This window comes from Triplophysa dalaica, chromosome 19, assembly GCF_015846415.1.
Source record: "Triplophysa dalaica isolate WHDGS20190420 chromosome 19, ASM1584641v1, whole genome shotgun sequence".
NCBI classification, from domain to species: domain Eukaryota; kingdom Metazoa; phylum Chordata; class Actinopteri; order Cypriniformes; family Nemacheilidae; genus Triplophysa; species Triplophysa dalaica.
In genome coordinates, this window is record NC_079560.1 from 11,148,709 (window position 1) to 11,166,348 (window position 17,640).

Here is a 17,640-nt window from a genome sequence, read left to right on the forward strand (position 1 = left end):
TGACAGATTTTATTCCTTAGCGTATTCGGTCAATGAGTGTAACAAAACGTACAAATAGTTATTATGTTAAAAATAAAACCATGCAAATAAATAGCCATCATCCTTTGGAATCCCCCCCTCGATCGTGAGCCCTGAGGTGATTACGTCCCATTAGCCGCATTAGGATAGGTGCAGCGAGTCAATTTACAGCACCAGGTTAGACATTCCCATATGTGCACGCAGATTATTTTTAAGGCTTTAAATTTAGAATATTTTTATTTGTCGAAATTAAACGTTAGTTAATTTCGACCAAAGACAACACACACAGGGAAAGGCTATCAACCTCAGGTAGGCTACGAAAAGAGGCCTGTGTTAGCATAAAAAGGACATCTTGACCATCTGTAGTAATAGTTCATTGTTTATGTATATCAACAAGTAAAAAAATAGTAAATAACAATAAAGTCATTTTATGTTTGACTGTTTTTTTGTGTTGTCATTATGCGCATGTTTGAATAGATCTAATAAGTTGCGTGCGATGTTTGTATACTTTAGCCACCTCTGAGGATAGTGGGGGTCTCAAGTCCCTGGCACTGTTTTTTGGTCTTTATTGGGGGGGAGCGGGCTGAAAAGTTTGGGAACCCCTGATATAGGTTGTTTCACAATGCGGGGGCTGTGTTCTTTGAAGGCTGCATTTTAAGACCGATTGCGTCACAGCAGCGCGACTGAATGCTGGTAAGGCTGTCCCGATTCAAAGGTTGCTCAAATGTAGCCTCAAAATGCACCTTATTTCTGCAGGGTTTTAAGGATAGACCGAAATAATCCTTCACAGGTTTGGCTATCCCGAGATTAACTGCGCACCTGTAACGTCTTGAAAATTTTAAAAACTTTAGTTAAATAAAAGTATGTAATTCACAAAAACAGTCCATGTCAGTGTTTTAATATTATGTGTGATGTTGTTAATTAACATTATTGGTGCATTATTGTGTTTTAAGTTTCTAAGGTTGGTTAATTAAATATACTGTTGGGCTGTTTAAATGAACATAAACGTGTCATATACTCTAAAATAAAATATCATTTTTCAAAATGTTATTGTAAGGTTATTTAATTACAAAAAATCTCTAATAAAATATCACATTTTCTTTCATTTACAGTATAGGAGTGTTTTCCTTAGAAGGTGCCCTAGGAAATAATGAATAGTACTGCAAAGTAATAATACAATTTTCAATTATAAATGGAGTGTTCTCGTTACAGAAATACTAACCTGGCTGTTTAAATAAAAATATATATTATTAAAAGGTAATTGCTAAAGGACTGTGGGTAAAAATGCACTATTAATAGAAATTATGTGTAAGTACTACACACAGTGAGGTTCAAACATCAATATTTAAAAATGAAAATAGTTTTTTCTGAAGTATGACGAAAAGAATACATTGCACATCGTTCTTTGATTATTAGTATAATTATTCATAAAGTGGTGATGTCAAACATATTTAAAGTTTACTACAAATATTGCATTGATAACACACCGCAAGTATTCATTGAATTACAAATAAATGCAAAACGAAGCATTTTCAGTAATGTTTTCAGGCTTTTGGACCCCACTGTGTATACTGTGTGTCCAAAAATGTGTATAACACATAATTCTGTCAATGTTGGCAGATCAAAAAAGGAAAGAGAAGAGATAAAAGATAAAACATAACCACTAGCTGACAAATATGATTATTTTCAAATAAAACCTCTCTACATAGCTGCCTGTCATGAGAATAGGCTCATCTTGCTCTGGGTGACATTTTGCTGGGCAGAATTAGAAATGTTCTGATTGAAGGGATAGGAACGCATCACAAAGTGTCCGTGGTTGAATCAAGGCGCCATTAAAATGCGATGAATTGAAGAAAGCCAGTCGAAATATTAATATAGCTGGAAAGTCGATGCAGCCATGACACATTACTGTTTACCCGAACATTTCCTCCCAATTAGCAGCTTGTGCTCATTACTCTAGTTTTGGGTGAATAGACACATTGAATAAGGTTACGGCGGTTTCCTGTAGGGAACTTTCACAAGCAGTTTAGAAAAAGCTGTAAAAAGTTTCCATATGTTCATTTTTGTGTTATACAGCCCTCTGATGGTGGAGCATCCTGGGAACTTTTCGCAGACGTCAATCTTTTCATTTAACGAGGCATATTAGAATATAATTCATTTCAAACTTATTTAATCTGAAACCAAACAATAAAAAAGATGAAAATTGTTTCATGTATACAACCGATATGTATATCTACTAATTTATGCACATTGCTTTGTCAAATATAATATTGCACAGCAATATGGCCTAAGTATGTACAAAAGGTCTTGTCTGTGTTTTTTAAAGAAATGGCACTTTAGACCATTTTACGGAAGATTATTGACATTCTTGATAAAAACCATTTTAAAACGTGTGAAAGCAATGCATATCAGGCCCGGCATCTAAGCTCTAGTTTTTTGTAGTCGATATAAAACCCCAGGAAAGGCGACAAAAAATAACCCCTTTTTCTCTCTGCGACTGATCAATCTTGGCACGTTTGCTCTGCGAGCGCAGCCAGAGGCCCGAATGAGAAAGATGAACCCCTCTCCCTTCAGCATTGGCCTGGGCTGCATTAGTGTACAGAGCTCCGGCACAAAAAACACACAAAAAAGGGAGGAGAAAAAAAATATGCTGTTTCTGTGAAACAAAATGTCATATCAAACAAGGAAAGTCCATATAAACCTATATGTTAAACCCCAAAAAGGTCATAAAAACACCAGAAGAGTGCATCATATGACCTGTGCACAATGTTCCAAGTCAAAATTATGAATCAATTTGCATCAATATGGTCATCAGGTTTGGTCACAAGCTACGTGAGAACAATGAAATTGTTCATACCAATGAGGAAATATGTTTTATTAGAAAGCTATTTGCTGATTCTCAGAATTTGTTTGAAATATTAATTATTTCAGTCTGCCTAACACATTTGTAAAAACTGAGGCTGTTACTATTATATTGGTTGTGGAGCAATCTGATAATCAATTTTGGATGTAAACCAAGTCTTATTTACACATAAGAAAGATTCCATTGTGTGTTTCAGACATTTAACTCTTTTATGCATTGGGTCAGTACAGTGCTCAGCTTTTTTAAATGTTCAACTATATTATTTATGCATGGATTTTGATGGCATAGTTTCACATCGACCATTACTGTACCAGTCATTCTCAATTATACTATATAAACTATTTTGGTTGTTTAAATTGAGCAGCGCGTCTACACAACGGACAATCACATCACACATGCGCTCAGGAACATTTATGTAATTGATATTTTGCCAATATTTCCTCTAATGGGGCAGTCGTGGCCTTATGGTTGAGAATCAAACTCATGACTAGTAGGTTGGCGGTTCGATTCTCAGGGCCGGCGGGTAATGACTGAGGTGCCCTAGAGCAAGACACCTTACCCCTATTCACGACTTGCATTGTGTGTGTTCACTACTCTCTGGATGGGTTAAATGCAGAGGTCAGCGAATCTGACAAATAGGTCACTTTCACTTAATATCTTTATTTAGCGCTTAATATCACACTTCGTTTGAACCCTTTCAGCTCCGTGTGAACTGCTTCTCTCCTGCCAAAGACGTGCCGCATGACAGCAGAAGAAGACATGTGCTTATTTTACTAACAGTAGTGGTGACATGCAGAGCAGGTAAATGGAAACACAAACGTAAACAAAATGCAGCAATATTAAAGCATTTGAATCTGTCCGTCTGTTCACTGTTTACTATGTCTCCAACCTTTCATCCAGATTTGTGATTTATGTTTTTATTTACATTTACCATTAGTATTATTGATCAGCATGTAAACATTTGTGACACTGTGAAAACCCCAAGCTAAAGTCTCATAATCTAATTAATTATTAGATAATCAAAGATTCATTTCAAGCATTAATTTCACTAAGATTTCAATCTTTAAAATGGCATTATTCAGTCAATATTGAAGATTTTGTTGTTATTTTTCACAGAATATTCTGTAGGATGATTTTATGTGGATACAGCATTACGTAGTAAGAATCATGGCCGTGACGCCATCACACTGTGCTTAAGTTTATTCTGTGAACTTACTATATTTTAATGCAATTGAATGCCCAATAAAGCCGTTGTTGTTTATATTAATTTATATATGATGTTTATGTTAATAGACATCAAATTATAATTACAGACAAATGTTTCTGTTCATAAGTCCAGTCAGTAAAAATGACAGGTGCTTGTAATACAGTGTGTTTTGTATTCACTCACAAGCTGCGGTTTGGTCATGAATGTTTAACCATAAAGACGTTAGTCCCTTTTTTGTAGGAAAAACTCTGTAAACCTCTGCGTGCCTTTGTGTATATGAGTGCACGCCAAGCCGGGGGTCTGTGACGGATGCATCTGCACCGCGAGACTCGGCTGACCGCGCGCGTTATTCAAAATGGACCAGGCATTGTTAGCTAAAGAATGCGAAACACACGTCCCTTTGTGATCGTGTTCAGGGCTGTACTTGGGTAATAGCTTAAGATCAAGCTCCAATGATGAAAGGAAATGACAAAACGGGGAATAAAAAATTGCCCTTATTGAAATCCGTCAAAATGATAGATGGCCTTCAGATTTTCTGTCCCCGGTAAAAAAAATCTGTCAACGATGGTCTGTAAATTTTCAGTTTTCAGTAGTTTATTTTATGTACAAATATGAATGATCAGACTTATATTAAGAGGGCATTCCCCTGAAGCCACATAGCCTACAAAAGATACACACTGTGGATATCAAAATCTAAAATAAATGGCCTGATAAAAGATAATATTATTCATACAGTATAGTATATAGAACTGGGCTAAATTGATCAAATATTTATTTATCTTCAAAAAACATATTGTCCGGACCTTTTGGAACTTAAATTGAATACCCCTGTTATACACTGTCACCACTTTAAGATGTCCATTCAAGTGTGCGGTGAAAAAATATGTGCAAAAATTAAAGGGTTAAAATTAAAAAATTAAAATTCTGTCATCATTTACTCACCCTTGACTTGTTTCAAATCTTTACATATTTGTTTTTTTTCTATTGAACACAGAGAAAGATATTTGGAGGATTGTTTGTTGTAACCAAACAGTTATCTCTTCATTGACTACCATAGAAGAAAAATGACAATGGAAGTCAAAAGTGCCACACAACTGTTTTGTTTCTTACATTGTTCAAAATATCTTCTTGTGTGTTCAAAAGAACAAAGCAATTTAAAAAGCAGTTTTTCCTACTATGGAACGCAGTAAAACTTTGCTGTAATTTCGCAGCAGGTTTGCCGGTAACTTACTGTAGATGTAATTGTTTTGACAAAACAACAGTTTTGTTTTAAGCACAAACTAACTAAAATCTGTAAAAACAGGGCACAATAAACTATATTAAAAAATAATATTTATTTTTACACTTGTTTTACCTGTATTTTACATTTTTGGAACGGCATTAAATTGCATTATAGCATTAAGGAAAACTAACTGGTCATTTTCTGACAGTACTTTATCAGTTTTTTTACATGGACATGTTTTTTACAGTGTAGTTTATATATTTTTCTTTCATAAAACAAGACATGGGTCACTGCTCTTGTTATGTAAATGTATCATAATTTAAGAAGTTTTAAAATATTTTTTACAGAAAACAGGAGAAAAATGCTTAGGAAGCAGTGTTGCTGTGCTAATTCCTTCTTGCTCTTTTTGAGTCTCAAAAGTCAAAGTGTTTTTAGTTTAATTAAAGTAATTGAAAACAGTACTAATTGGAAAGTATATTAAGTAGTAATTCAATCTACAGTAAGTTACTGGCAAACATGCTGAAACAACTACAGTAAAGTTTTACAGTGTAGTTAAAGGGGGCCAAGAACGGTTTGGTTACAAGCGTTCTTCCAAATATCTTTCCTTGTGTTTATCAGAACAAAGAAATGTATAAAGGTTTGGAACAACTCGAGGGTGAGAGTAAATGATGACAGAATCTTTATTTTAGGGTGAATTGTCCCTTTAAGAGTAATAAAACACATACAGTAGAACAACATCTTGACTGAGGTTGTCATAATTAATGCAAGAAAGTGTTAAAAAAAATTGTATATAACAAACATTATACATAAATTATTATTAAAATATCAAACCCCAAAAAGCAAGTTTCGCACTTATGAAATGTTATTTTGCAGTGTCTTTCTGTCATGGACTCATAATTAAAGATTTATTTTAGTCAAGCACTCATATTTAACTAAAATGCTGATTTAATAATGCCGATTTTCTTTTGAAAAATATTTTTTTATCCTTTTGTGTTCCAAAGAGAAAAAAAGTCCAGCATACATACTGCTTCAAAACAACATGGGGTGGGTAAATAATTGTCATTTTGAACTGTTTTTTTAAAGGTGCAGTCCAAAAATAAAGTCTTCTGAAGACGACTACTGTCCTGCATCCTTTCAAGTAATCAAGATTACTCATTAGTAGCTAATAAGTAACAAGATGGGTGGAACTCCCCCCGCCCACACTATAATTAAAAGTCTCCATTACACATCTGAGCCCACAGGGACAAAATTCTCATCTGCCGAGAGATTCTCATCTCTCGTCTCGACCTCAACTTACTCCAGGTCCAAAGAAACACTCCAATCCTTTGAAAAGAAGTGCAACTCAGTTCATCTGGATAATATAAGGACTTGCCGACAGCTGGGGTCAAATTACTCCAGGTAGGCAGCGAGCCTGTTCTACAGAGATGCTCATACTGTAATCCATCGCTAGGCTTTAAAACCTACACTCTTAAAAATAAACGTTCTTCACAGCGATGCCATATAAGAACCATACAGTCAAATCAGCCATCTCTCTCTTACTTTTTTCCTCACAGAGAAACTTTTGTGAAACAGGTTCTTCAGATGTTACAGTTTCTTTATGGAACCGAAAGGTTCTTCTATGGCATCAACACCTTTTTCTTAAGAGTATACCGAGCGTAGTCTGAGTTTTAAGGAACATTTAGGTGCTCTCCTGACGGATTCTGTTTTTTAAGGCAGGCAGCATAATTACGTCTTGTTTTGGAAAATAAGCGCTTTTATTCTTCTTAGAGTGGTGGATCTCAAACTGAGGGCCGTGAACCCCTGGGGGGCCCAAGATGGATCCTACGGCAACAGTTTTTGTGGCATTTTATGAAATATAGACATTTATCATAAATGTTGTGCAATCAAACAGCACTAAACAGAAGAATTGGTGTTCCAGCATTGTATAAATGATTAAGCTTTAAGTTTCATTAAAATGTGCGTTTTTGGGGGGCACAAAGTGATGAACACAAAGGGGGCCTTCCAACGGAAAGGTTTGAGAACCAGTGTGCAAGAGCATCACATTGTTAGCTTAGCAACATGCAAATGAACAGTACTTTACGGTACGCTGTGTTGCTGCCTATGTATAACATTTCAAGCCATTTAAATGCTTAAGAAGCGATCTACTTTTGAGATCGAGGGAGCATACCTAGATAGAACAGAACACAGTATCTGATAAAGGATTTTAAAAGTGTAGACAGGACTTTTGACCATTATTTTACGACACGCCGTATTTTGAAAGTACAAAGTTTTTGCATTCATAGCAAAAATAAAGAGCAGTTCATGCTTTTTAAGATGATTAAGGTAATCTGATGGAAGAATAAATGTGCTGCTTTTTGAGCTTCCTTGACTGTGCAGACAGTCTTTGTTGCCGTCCTGTCATTTTTGTAACAAGGTCTCAATAATGCAATAATGAGTGAGATGCTGAAAAATAGCTGAAAAGAAAATTAACGTAGATGGAATATCGGTCGACTAACCAAGTAAACAAGACAAAAAAATGTCCATCCCTAGTGAAGCTGTCTAGGTTTGGAATTTGTATTTAAAAATGAGAATGAAATAAAAAAAGGCATTACAACATGTTTGTGTTAGTGTCGAGCCAACATATTACAAATTCAGTTTCGACCCAGAAACGTTTATCCTGTCTGAAACATACAACACGTCCTCTTCTAAATCTTGTGTCAGATCGGATGACAATGTACTCTAGTAAGCGGAGTGTTCTGATGAAGACATACATCTTTGTACGAGTTTCATGAACCATTCATTAGCAAATCACGCAATTAGGGGAACTTTGCTTATCTCACACACGCCTGTAATCACTGGAAGTAATTAAGATTGACAGGTCGGTTACGGAATCAAGCTGCCTTCTGTTATTGCGGCAGGCGAGGAGGGCGCGGCGTCTAAACTCGCTAGATAAATAAGTCTGACTGAAGTGTTTTTGCGTTTTAAGCCGTGCCACGCTAGGCCACCCTTATAAAAATAATTGCAGTTTTAAAGCTTACCCTGACTACACTGCAATTCTGAGTACACGCTGATAAAGGAATGTGAAGTGTATAATAGATAGTGTAATGACAGTTATCAAGCGCTACAATGAGACGCTTTGGCTGAAAGAAGACAAGGAATGTTTCAAACGGTACATTTTTTGCATTTCAAGCACACACCCGTAATAATCAAGTGGAAATACAGAAATAAAAGCAAGAACATGCCTAACTATTTACTTTTATTTGATCAACAGCCAAACAGCTAGAATGACAGCAGAGCTCTGGCTCTGTGCATTCTGGGTACGGTTTGCTACCGCACGACACAAGGACCAAAACAAACATGTGAGGGAGAGCATAAGAGCGTTACCTGCTGCTGGAATGGCCGTCAGAGGAGCTGCTCCTGGGGCTGGGCCAGAGGACAGGACAGGGGTGAGAAGACGGACATGAAGAACACACAGATAGCAAGGGGTGAAAGGGTCACCAACGGGACAAAGAAATGGAAGAAAAAGGGGCAAATGACCTCGTTTTTAGATTCAATGGAAGCAAGGGTTAGGTACGAAAAAGAGGGAGAAATAAAAAAAAAAACGGGAAGGGCCCCATACCTTGGCTCTTTAACGTCAGGTGCGCCAGACCTTGAGGGAAAGAAACAGGAAAAAAGGAAAAAGAAATAAGAGGGTCATAAAAAAGGCACGGGCGGAAACGAAAAGCATTGTCACAACGTTTGACTGCAGTTTGTGACAGACATCCTGAGGCAAACACGGATGCCAAATTCAAAGGAAACCAAAAAAAAAAAAGGAAGGTAAAATAAACACACACACTTCTTCAGGGGAGGGCAATAGGAGGTGTTGGGGGGAGAGGAGAGGAGAGGAGAGGAGAAGAGAGGAGAGGAGAGGAGAGGAGAGAAGAGGAGAGGAAAGGGAGAGGGGGAGGAAAAAAGCATTTCAATTGGCACAAGCGCCAGAAAGGCACTTGCTAACAAAAAAATGCTTTTTCTCCGAATGGAGCACATATTCAGTGTTTGGCAGATAGCATTCCTTAGATCATACGTTTTATTACTATAGCAGTAACAACCATAAATGTTGCATTTGAAAGCCACAGTCTCATAAAACAGCACAGAGAGATAGAAAAGCACCGAGGGCATGTCTCATAAAAGCCGGCAGGACCCAAGATCAATTCTGCAAAGCTGGCTGCTGTAGGTAACCCGTCCGAGACAGCCGATCGGCTTGCTAACAGACAGGCCTGAATTTCAGCGCTGTTATAATGCATGCTGCTTGACAGCTCAATACCAATCAATTACAGACACCAAAGCGGGAGCCATTATCCGGCGGTTTGCGTTCTTGTAATCACGCTGCAGTTGCCGTATTTACTCCCACTAATGTGATAGAGAGCCGAGCAGAAATTCTGAAGACAATCAGATATTGCTTTGCAAACCCAGACGAGGGCCAACAAAGTCACAGCCAGTCATCCAGCAAACCGCCACGTCTGATTTAGTATTTTAGAGGCGTTACCTTGAAAGCAAAGCAGACCGGAGGTATTTGACCAACAGCTCATGCATGAGGAAGCACAATATTGAAAAAGCACTCCATTTACACATTTACTTATTTCATCTTACAGAGAACATGATTACCTTTAGGAATCGCACAGATTGTGTCAAATTAGCTGAATGTTCTCCGGTGAACTGAAGTGCATTCGAGGCATATTTAATTGAAAAGGAAGAACATTTACTCTAAATTCCGAAATGTCCCTCCGAGGAGCCCGATGGCAAAACAATTTCATATTTAAAGAGACAGGCCCGTGTTTGAGCTCTCATTGCACATGCATTTCATTACTGTGAAACAAAGAAACTGTGATTATAGTGAGGAGAGTTACGGCGGCATTGTTCTCGCCGATGTTCCTGTGCGATTTCCTGACAATTACCGCGGTAACGTCATCGGCCGGCATTGCACTCTATTACCGAGATAAGACGGCTGGAGAATGGATCATTGTAACAGGGAGTTACTAGTCATTGTGTAGCCCATTTCATAAGAATCGCAATGAAAGGACGGAGATGATAAAAAGTAGTTTGTTCCTGAGAGCGGCGAAAGAGCAACGTTGTGCCGAGCCTTTAAAAAAAATCACAGGGGAACGGTAAACAGTGATAAACAGAGACGGGATCTAAGGAAAGAACAATGATAGAAATATCTGCACTTTGCAAAGCTGCTACAAAGGCTTTTTAACAATTAGCAGCTCTGGGATGTGAAAATGACCTTCCCTAACTTAGATAATTCAACATTTAATACGCCTCTAATACGAACCTAAGTGGTAATACTTCATGCCAAGATGCTAAAAAAAAGTTTTTGGTTTTCAATTGAAGTCAGAAAAAGCGACACATGGGTCTTTTTTCATATTTCTACAAGTAAAGAATTGTAATATTCTCTGTTTACATGAGAATATTGATTATCATGACCATAATGGGTAGGTTTCCACTTAAAAAAATATATTAATAATGTTTTACACTATGACAATATACTTAATAAATATCTAATTATGTTTGTGAATAAAAAGTTGCTTAGACATCATGACTTCTTAGCAAAACAAGCTATGAAAGTAAAAACATTAGGGAGTTATGTTAATGACATTTTTAAGGTCTTATTTTGAAAATGATGTTCTAAAATGTGGTAAAGTTTCAAATGAATGCATATAAACATGACAGACCTTGCTTTTAATGCCAAAAAAGGCCATTTGTTGATCTTCTTTCACATCACAGAAGCCAAGATTCCGTGAGAATCAACCACATGCTGAGCTATCAGTCTCTTATCCACCTATCAGTGGTCAGACTCAGTAGTTACCTGGTCCGGTGAAGTGACACCTCGTGTTACGATGCCCATCCGCTAAGAGCATCACCTTTGAAATCATCCATCATTGATGGGCCTCTCACACTTTCAGACACATAAAAAGAAGTTGCTTTATTCATAAATGACCTCATATCATGACTTTCCCGGCATCTGTTTTAGCGTATCTTTCCCACCTGAAATGGCATTCTTTCGCCTCATTCATTCTAATTCAGTCACAAAAGCCCATAAAAGCGCATCTCCCATGATTCTGTCTGTCACTAGTCAAGTGTCACATCTGTTTCATATAACAGTTCATGCCACAGCGACTTCTCAAATTTGAAAAATGAAGATGAAATTACCGACAAACTGGGAAGTAATGGAGTGAATTGAAAGCACCAACTGCATCAACAGACAGCGAGGGAGCACGCAACCGCCCGAGAATTAAAGTGCAACACACCTTGTTAACAAATGTTGAAACAACGTTGGGCACGGAGAAAAGGTTGCGGAGCTGCTCTGCTGTGAAATGGAGGCATTTACACTGTGTTTACAATCATATTTCTTGCTCAACAGCCTTAACTAAAAGGAACAAGCACACAGCCAGAAATAATCATTAAATATTCATTGATTTCGGTCTCATACTTCTATGACGGTGTAATGCCGTGCTGCTTTGCATTGAGGATTTTTAACATTAAGCGCTTTCGTTGAGCACTCGGCCTCCCACAACCATCAATTTTTCTTTCACTCTTCAATTTGTGAAGGAGACGATTTATTCAGCTAATATAACCAAGAGATAGAACGTCAGACAGTAATGGCTTGCTGAGAAGTCCCACTTTCCTCTCAATGATGCGCATTTGAATATGAAACAGGTAGAGGGAATGTGCACCTACTGCGCAGATCAAGGGGCTGAGCAACCTTAGCCCAGAGGTGCTGGCATTTTAAAGCAAACTTATGCTGCGTGTAAACATTTATTTTCCGAGAATGCTAATGCGCTACATAATTTCCACAGCGCTGTCTGACGTAGAGAGGCCTGCTGCGGACGTCTGCATTGAAATGCGGTGGCCCATCTGCGTTGGCATAGCAACAGGCTCCTGTGTCTCCCTTAGTATGATGTTACCCGTGCAACTAACCCACTCCCATCCGCTCCTTTCTGTCTGCTTCTCCTCCTCACTTGAGCTTCTTTTCTGTGCTGTTATCATGGCCTTTCGCTTCCACCTGGCCATTGTCCTCCCGCAACAAACATGCTATAATCTGGATGAAAGTGTTTGTGGAGTGTTTATCTTGTTCAAATGTAATGAGTCAATACTCCTTCCATAAAAATCTGCAGCTCGCAAATTGTTTCTGGAAGAGGGAGATATTTTTAAATGGCCGGTGAGTATTGAACCACATGCTGGAAAAACAGAAGAGAATAAAAGACAATTCATGCAAGGCAATCAAAACAGCGTGTTGAGCTGAACGAGTTACCATTACAATATTTGTTTCAGCACGTAAAATGAATATAGCGAAAAGCATGGGGTGATTTCATATGCAAGACTTGGTCAATACAAAAATGTTAAATATAATTGTTTTTATCATTTAAAATATAAAACATTGCCTTTGCTGTTTATAATGTTTTTCATCTGAACAGAAAGGTAAATAAAGGATGGGCTCACACACGCTTTGGCCGATGCCTACAGGACTGTACGTTGCTGTGGAAACAACCATCACAATTTTACCCCAAAATCAATCATAAGTATGCATGACAAAATTACGATGCCTGCATGCAGTGTGACAGAGCAAAGCTTTATCTAAAATACTAGGGTGTGGAAGACGGAGTTATTCAATATTAATAAATATGTATCTCATGATACACCAGCGATATACAAATAAAAACATACAAATGGGTAACCATACATGTGTCATATAGCGTGACGGTAAAAAATTGAAAATAAACTGTTATTATGTATTATTTATATTATTAATATTTATAAAATCAAACAGCATAAGAGAGATTTATTTTCATTGTTAGCTTTTGTACATTTTTGTTGACACACCGTAGGACACATGTACGGTTTGTGAACAACGCAAATATAAAAAATGTCTATTTATATTTACCTTAAAAATATAAGGGCTGTCAAATCGATTAATCATGAATACATACAATATTTAAGAAAAACTAGTTAATACATACATAATATAAAGGATATTTCAATATAAATGCATACATTTTAAATATTCAAATGCATTTATATAAACATATAAATATACACGGCACACAAACATATATTTACTGTATTACACAGATATTTATTTTGGAATCGATAAATTGTGATAAGCCCTTATATATTTTAAGTAAATATAAATGTAAAGGAAACTGACCACCATTCAGAGTAGGTCTGTGAGGAGGCTTTAAAGGAATACTTTTACTGGCATTACTGTATACATTTCTTTGTTCTGATGAACATAGAGAAAGATATTTGGAAGAATGTCTGTAGCCAAACAGTTCTTGGCCATTGATGAGCATATTAGGAAAAATGCTTTTGATATTTTATGTTCTGTTGATCACGGATATATTCTGAAGAATTTAGAAAAAAGCAAACAGTTCTGGGCACCTTTAACTACCATTTTTATTAGGGACGCACCGATATGTACATTTTGGCCGATAACTGATAATTCTTTAACAATGGAAGCCAATAATCAATGTATTGGCCAATATACAGAATCTAAATATTAATATAACATTTTCTGAGACTGAAAACAAAAGGCAAAAAGTGGACAACTGCTTTATTTGAAAACATTTACTGCAGAAAACAAAGTAACCATTAAATCTATTTTTCTCCCAGAAAATCGTGTACCAAGCCTTCTTAGCACTAGTTAAAAGATTATTTAACTTTAAAACTTTTCTGGTATAATGTTTAGTTAATAAACAAATTATAGATGTTCTTCCAGAGCAACCCAGATAATAGCCACGAGTCTAACAGGTCTCAAGACAGAAAGCATTCAGAGAGCAATCAGCTTTACACAAAATGCTTTGCCTTTAAAATGTACACATTTATAAATATCTACATACTATACTGCACCTACCTACATCAACAATGTTTGGCTAATAACAGTAAGTGAATGATCATGACCGAAAGATAGTGCTGTAGTGGGATTTAACTGTGAGTAGTGTGCAGCTTAAGTGGTTTAACCAGAGAAAATAGTTCATAATTTATAGGCCTAAATGTTAATATCGGCTGATACCGATAACATTAAAAATGACCATTTATCGTCCGATACCGATATGGCCGATAATTTATCACGCATCCCTTATTTAGATTTTTTTCTACTACGGTAGTCAATGATGTCCCATAAATGTCAATTGCTAACATTTTTCCAAATATCTTTCTTTGTGTTCAACAGAACAAGAAATGTACAAAGGTTTAATAAAACACAATTTTCATTTTGGGGTGGAGTATCCCTTTAACTTAAAATACAGTTTTTCTATTCAACTAAAATCCTAACTCAGATCTAGCATATAACACAACTGTGCAAAGCCCAGTGCAGATTAATGTGACACTACAAGTGAGTGAAAGATCACCTTCCCTCACAGGTTTAGACACCTATGCGCTAAACTGCTGATTCCCACTCCTAATCTCCACACATAAGTAAAGATTATAAAAACAGAAAACCACCAGCGATCGCAATTCACAGCATCTCTCAGCGGTCCATGAGCTGCTAGTGGCAGCAAGCTTTGCTTTGCAAATGCTCGCTATATAAAATTCAAAGCCATAACCGAGTCTCTATCTTCTGCATATCAAAACAGATCTTCTCTGATTAACTCCTGCACGGCACTGAATGAGAAACCTCAGCATATGCTGAGAGGGGATTAGTTTGCTCTTCGCTAAAACTCCTGGAAGTTTTTCTTCAGAGGGAGGATTATGTGAAGGTCACTGAGGTACGGAGACGGACGGGGTAGGGCCGTTTCAGCTGTGCCCATCTTTTGAGACTCTCACATCTTGCTCTGCTCTCACAGGACGCCACCAGTCCCGGTAACTGTGGTCAGTCTTGCTCTAGTCTACATTGCCTTAAATCAGCAAAAAGTGTAAGCAAATTTAAATGTATAAACTGAGACTTGGATTACGCTCCTGTGCTTGAGATTAGCATAGAAGTGAGCAGCAATGACATAAGAGCTGTTTTCTCCAGAGATGGAAGCAGAAGTCTGATCTGCCTGAGAACATCCCGGAGCCTAGGATAAACATCAGAGTGCAGACGGCTAAATAAGGCACCTTTACAGCCCTACACATGAGCCGACAAATCTTAAATCCGAAACGCAAAAAGTAACCAAATCTGCATGGATCTGAAGTCTTGCATGTCTTCAAATTGTCATTTATTTGGAAGTAGTGCAACGTTTTACCTCACAATGACTTCATTTTGATAATCTCAAGCCAATCATTGATATTCTAGTTACATTAAGAATATTCCAAACCATTGTTACAGGAATATTTGGAAATATCACTTGATTATTTTGAATGATTCTATCAAAATCCAAACTAGACTTTTAATCTTTAGTCTTTATATTTCTGCAGACTTTTACTTTTACTTCACTACATCCAATGTGAAAGTGGAAAACGTGCTCTCTGCGGTTAATTTCAACACAATGTTTTAATGTGCTGCTTCTTTTAAAGATAAACAGCACATTTTTGAGTTTCAATGAATGATCAAGTTACTGTGTTTTTAACTGTAAGGGAAGTGCAAGGAAACAAAGAAGTAAGGGCCAGACAGATTTGTTCTGATTTTGTTCCAAGTTGTTCTCTTGGAGGGATATATTGGGGTGGGAGGGAACTATCCTTTCATAAAGTCATAATTTATAAAGTAAGTAACAGAGATGTGGTTTCTGAACTTGTATTTAGTTTAGCAATTTTTCAAGATGTTGTAAATTTCCACCATTTTATATTTATTAACAATGTCTGCTTCAAATTGACTTTAAATACTTAGTAGATTTAATATAAAAAGTTATTTTGATACTTAAGTACAATATTTATCTACTACTTTAAGACTTTTACTAAGTATTATTCTAAAAGGTTACTTTCACTTCTACCGAAGTAATTCTCTGGCAAGATTTTAATCAAGTATTGCTTTAAGGAACTTTACACATCACTGACTGTAAGTCATCTAATTAGATTTTAGAATTGTATAGATTTGCATTTCCCAAAAATATCACTCTCAAGTCAACTAATTTGAGCCAATTTAGCCACATATATAAAATAAATTATATTTAAATAATATATAATATAGGATTCTCACATGTACCGTATATTTACCTACTCAGAATTTTCATGTGACGGAATTTAAATGATGTACGAACTAATGGGAAACCTACATCTAGTATTAAAATGTCCCATTACAACTAACTCTGTGTATTGCGTTCCCTAAAATGAGTGTCATCTTTGTTTCAAGCATTCTGCGCTGGAAACAAAGTGCTGACATTGTATGAAAGCTTTAATCCAATAAAGACACAAGCATTTCGTAAGAAGGCACATCCCTGTCCAATTCTTGCCATTTGATGTTAGTGCAGCATAGCGTTTGAATGCTTCACAAGGGAATTCAAGGAGGAATAAAAGTCTAGGCTGAAGCACATCTTCTAAAGAAAGGCCTGTGTCATCCACGAGTGTCAATGTGGCCTCTCGGATAACCTCTTTCTGTTTCAAACCCCACAAAATTAACACAATACAGAGACTGCCAGTGATCACAGGCCTTTCATAACATTATAGATGATGCCGAGAGTACAATTCAAAGGAATAGTGCGCCCAAAAATGAAAAAAAACTGCCGTTAGTATTTGTTCGCCCTGATGTAACATGCTTTTTCTCTGAACATATAAAGTGAATTTTCAAGCAGCTCAGGTCTAAATAACAACAGTTTTAGTAGTTAACAAATCTGCGAAATCTTCGAAAAGCACAAGCTTAAGCTGCCCATGCAATGAAGTGCAAGTCCTTTAAAGCACACAGAGCTTTGTGTGATTTTCCCCTCCAGTGAGCTGTTAACTTGACAAGTAGATCAATGACCGAATCATTGAATCAGTGAGTTAAACTCAAGAACCGGATTAGTCAGATTCATAGACGAAACTTATCCAGTGACTCTGACTCTATCCAGCTGTGTGATGATTCTTCAAATCTCTTTTTCGGTTTAATAAAAATACATATACATCTGGCTCGGTACATATTAACAGTATTTTCATTTTTATGTGAACTATTCCTTCATATGGTGCGGACTATTTCCACAACAAAATGGAGTCTGTTTTTCCAGACATCTCTTCTCTTTGGAATGAAGGTATTTAGTAGACAAAAAAAGCAACCAGGCTTTTTCTGGGTTCATCTGTTAACAATGCTTTTATCAAACCTGTTTAATAATTCAAGTATGCCATCATTTTCAGACCCAAACTTCAGCTCCAAGGTGAAAACTAAGACATCACAAATTACCCAGGTGTCTTGGATCTATAAGTCAGACAGACATTTTTTCTCAACATCTTTGACAATAAAAATTGAGTTTATTAATTTACCACCGA

General features: G+C 36.8%; 1 protein-coding gene across 11 annotated transcripts in view; it reads right to left on the minus strand.

Annotated features, from left to right (window-relative positions):
• Nucleotides 1–17,640, minus strand: part of nrxn2a (neurexin 2a) — a 286,021-nt gene that overhangs the window by 216,950 nt on the left and 51,431 nt on the right. For 5 of the 11 annotated variants that reach the window (XM_056730656.1, XM_056730657.1, XM_056730664.1 and 2 more), the window contains one exon: nt 8,909–8,938. The exons of 5 other annotated variants lie outside the window; for them this stretch is intronic. In XM_056730656.1, coding sequence (XP_056586634.1) covers nt 8,909–8,938 — 30 coding nt within the window. Of the gene's footprint in view, nt 1–8,673; nt 8,713–8,908; nt 8,939–17,640 lie in introns of all 11 variants that reach the window. One more of the 11 variants, XM_056730665.1, reaches the window with a different exon arrangement.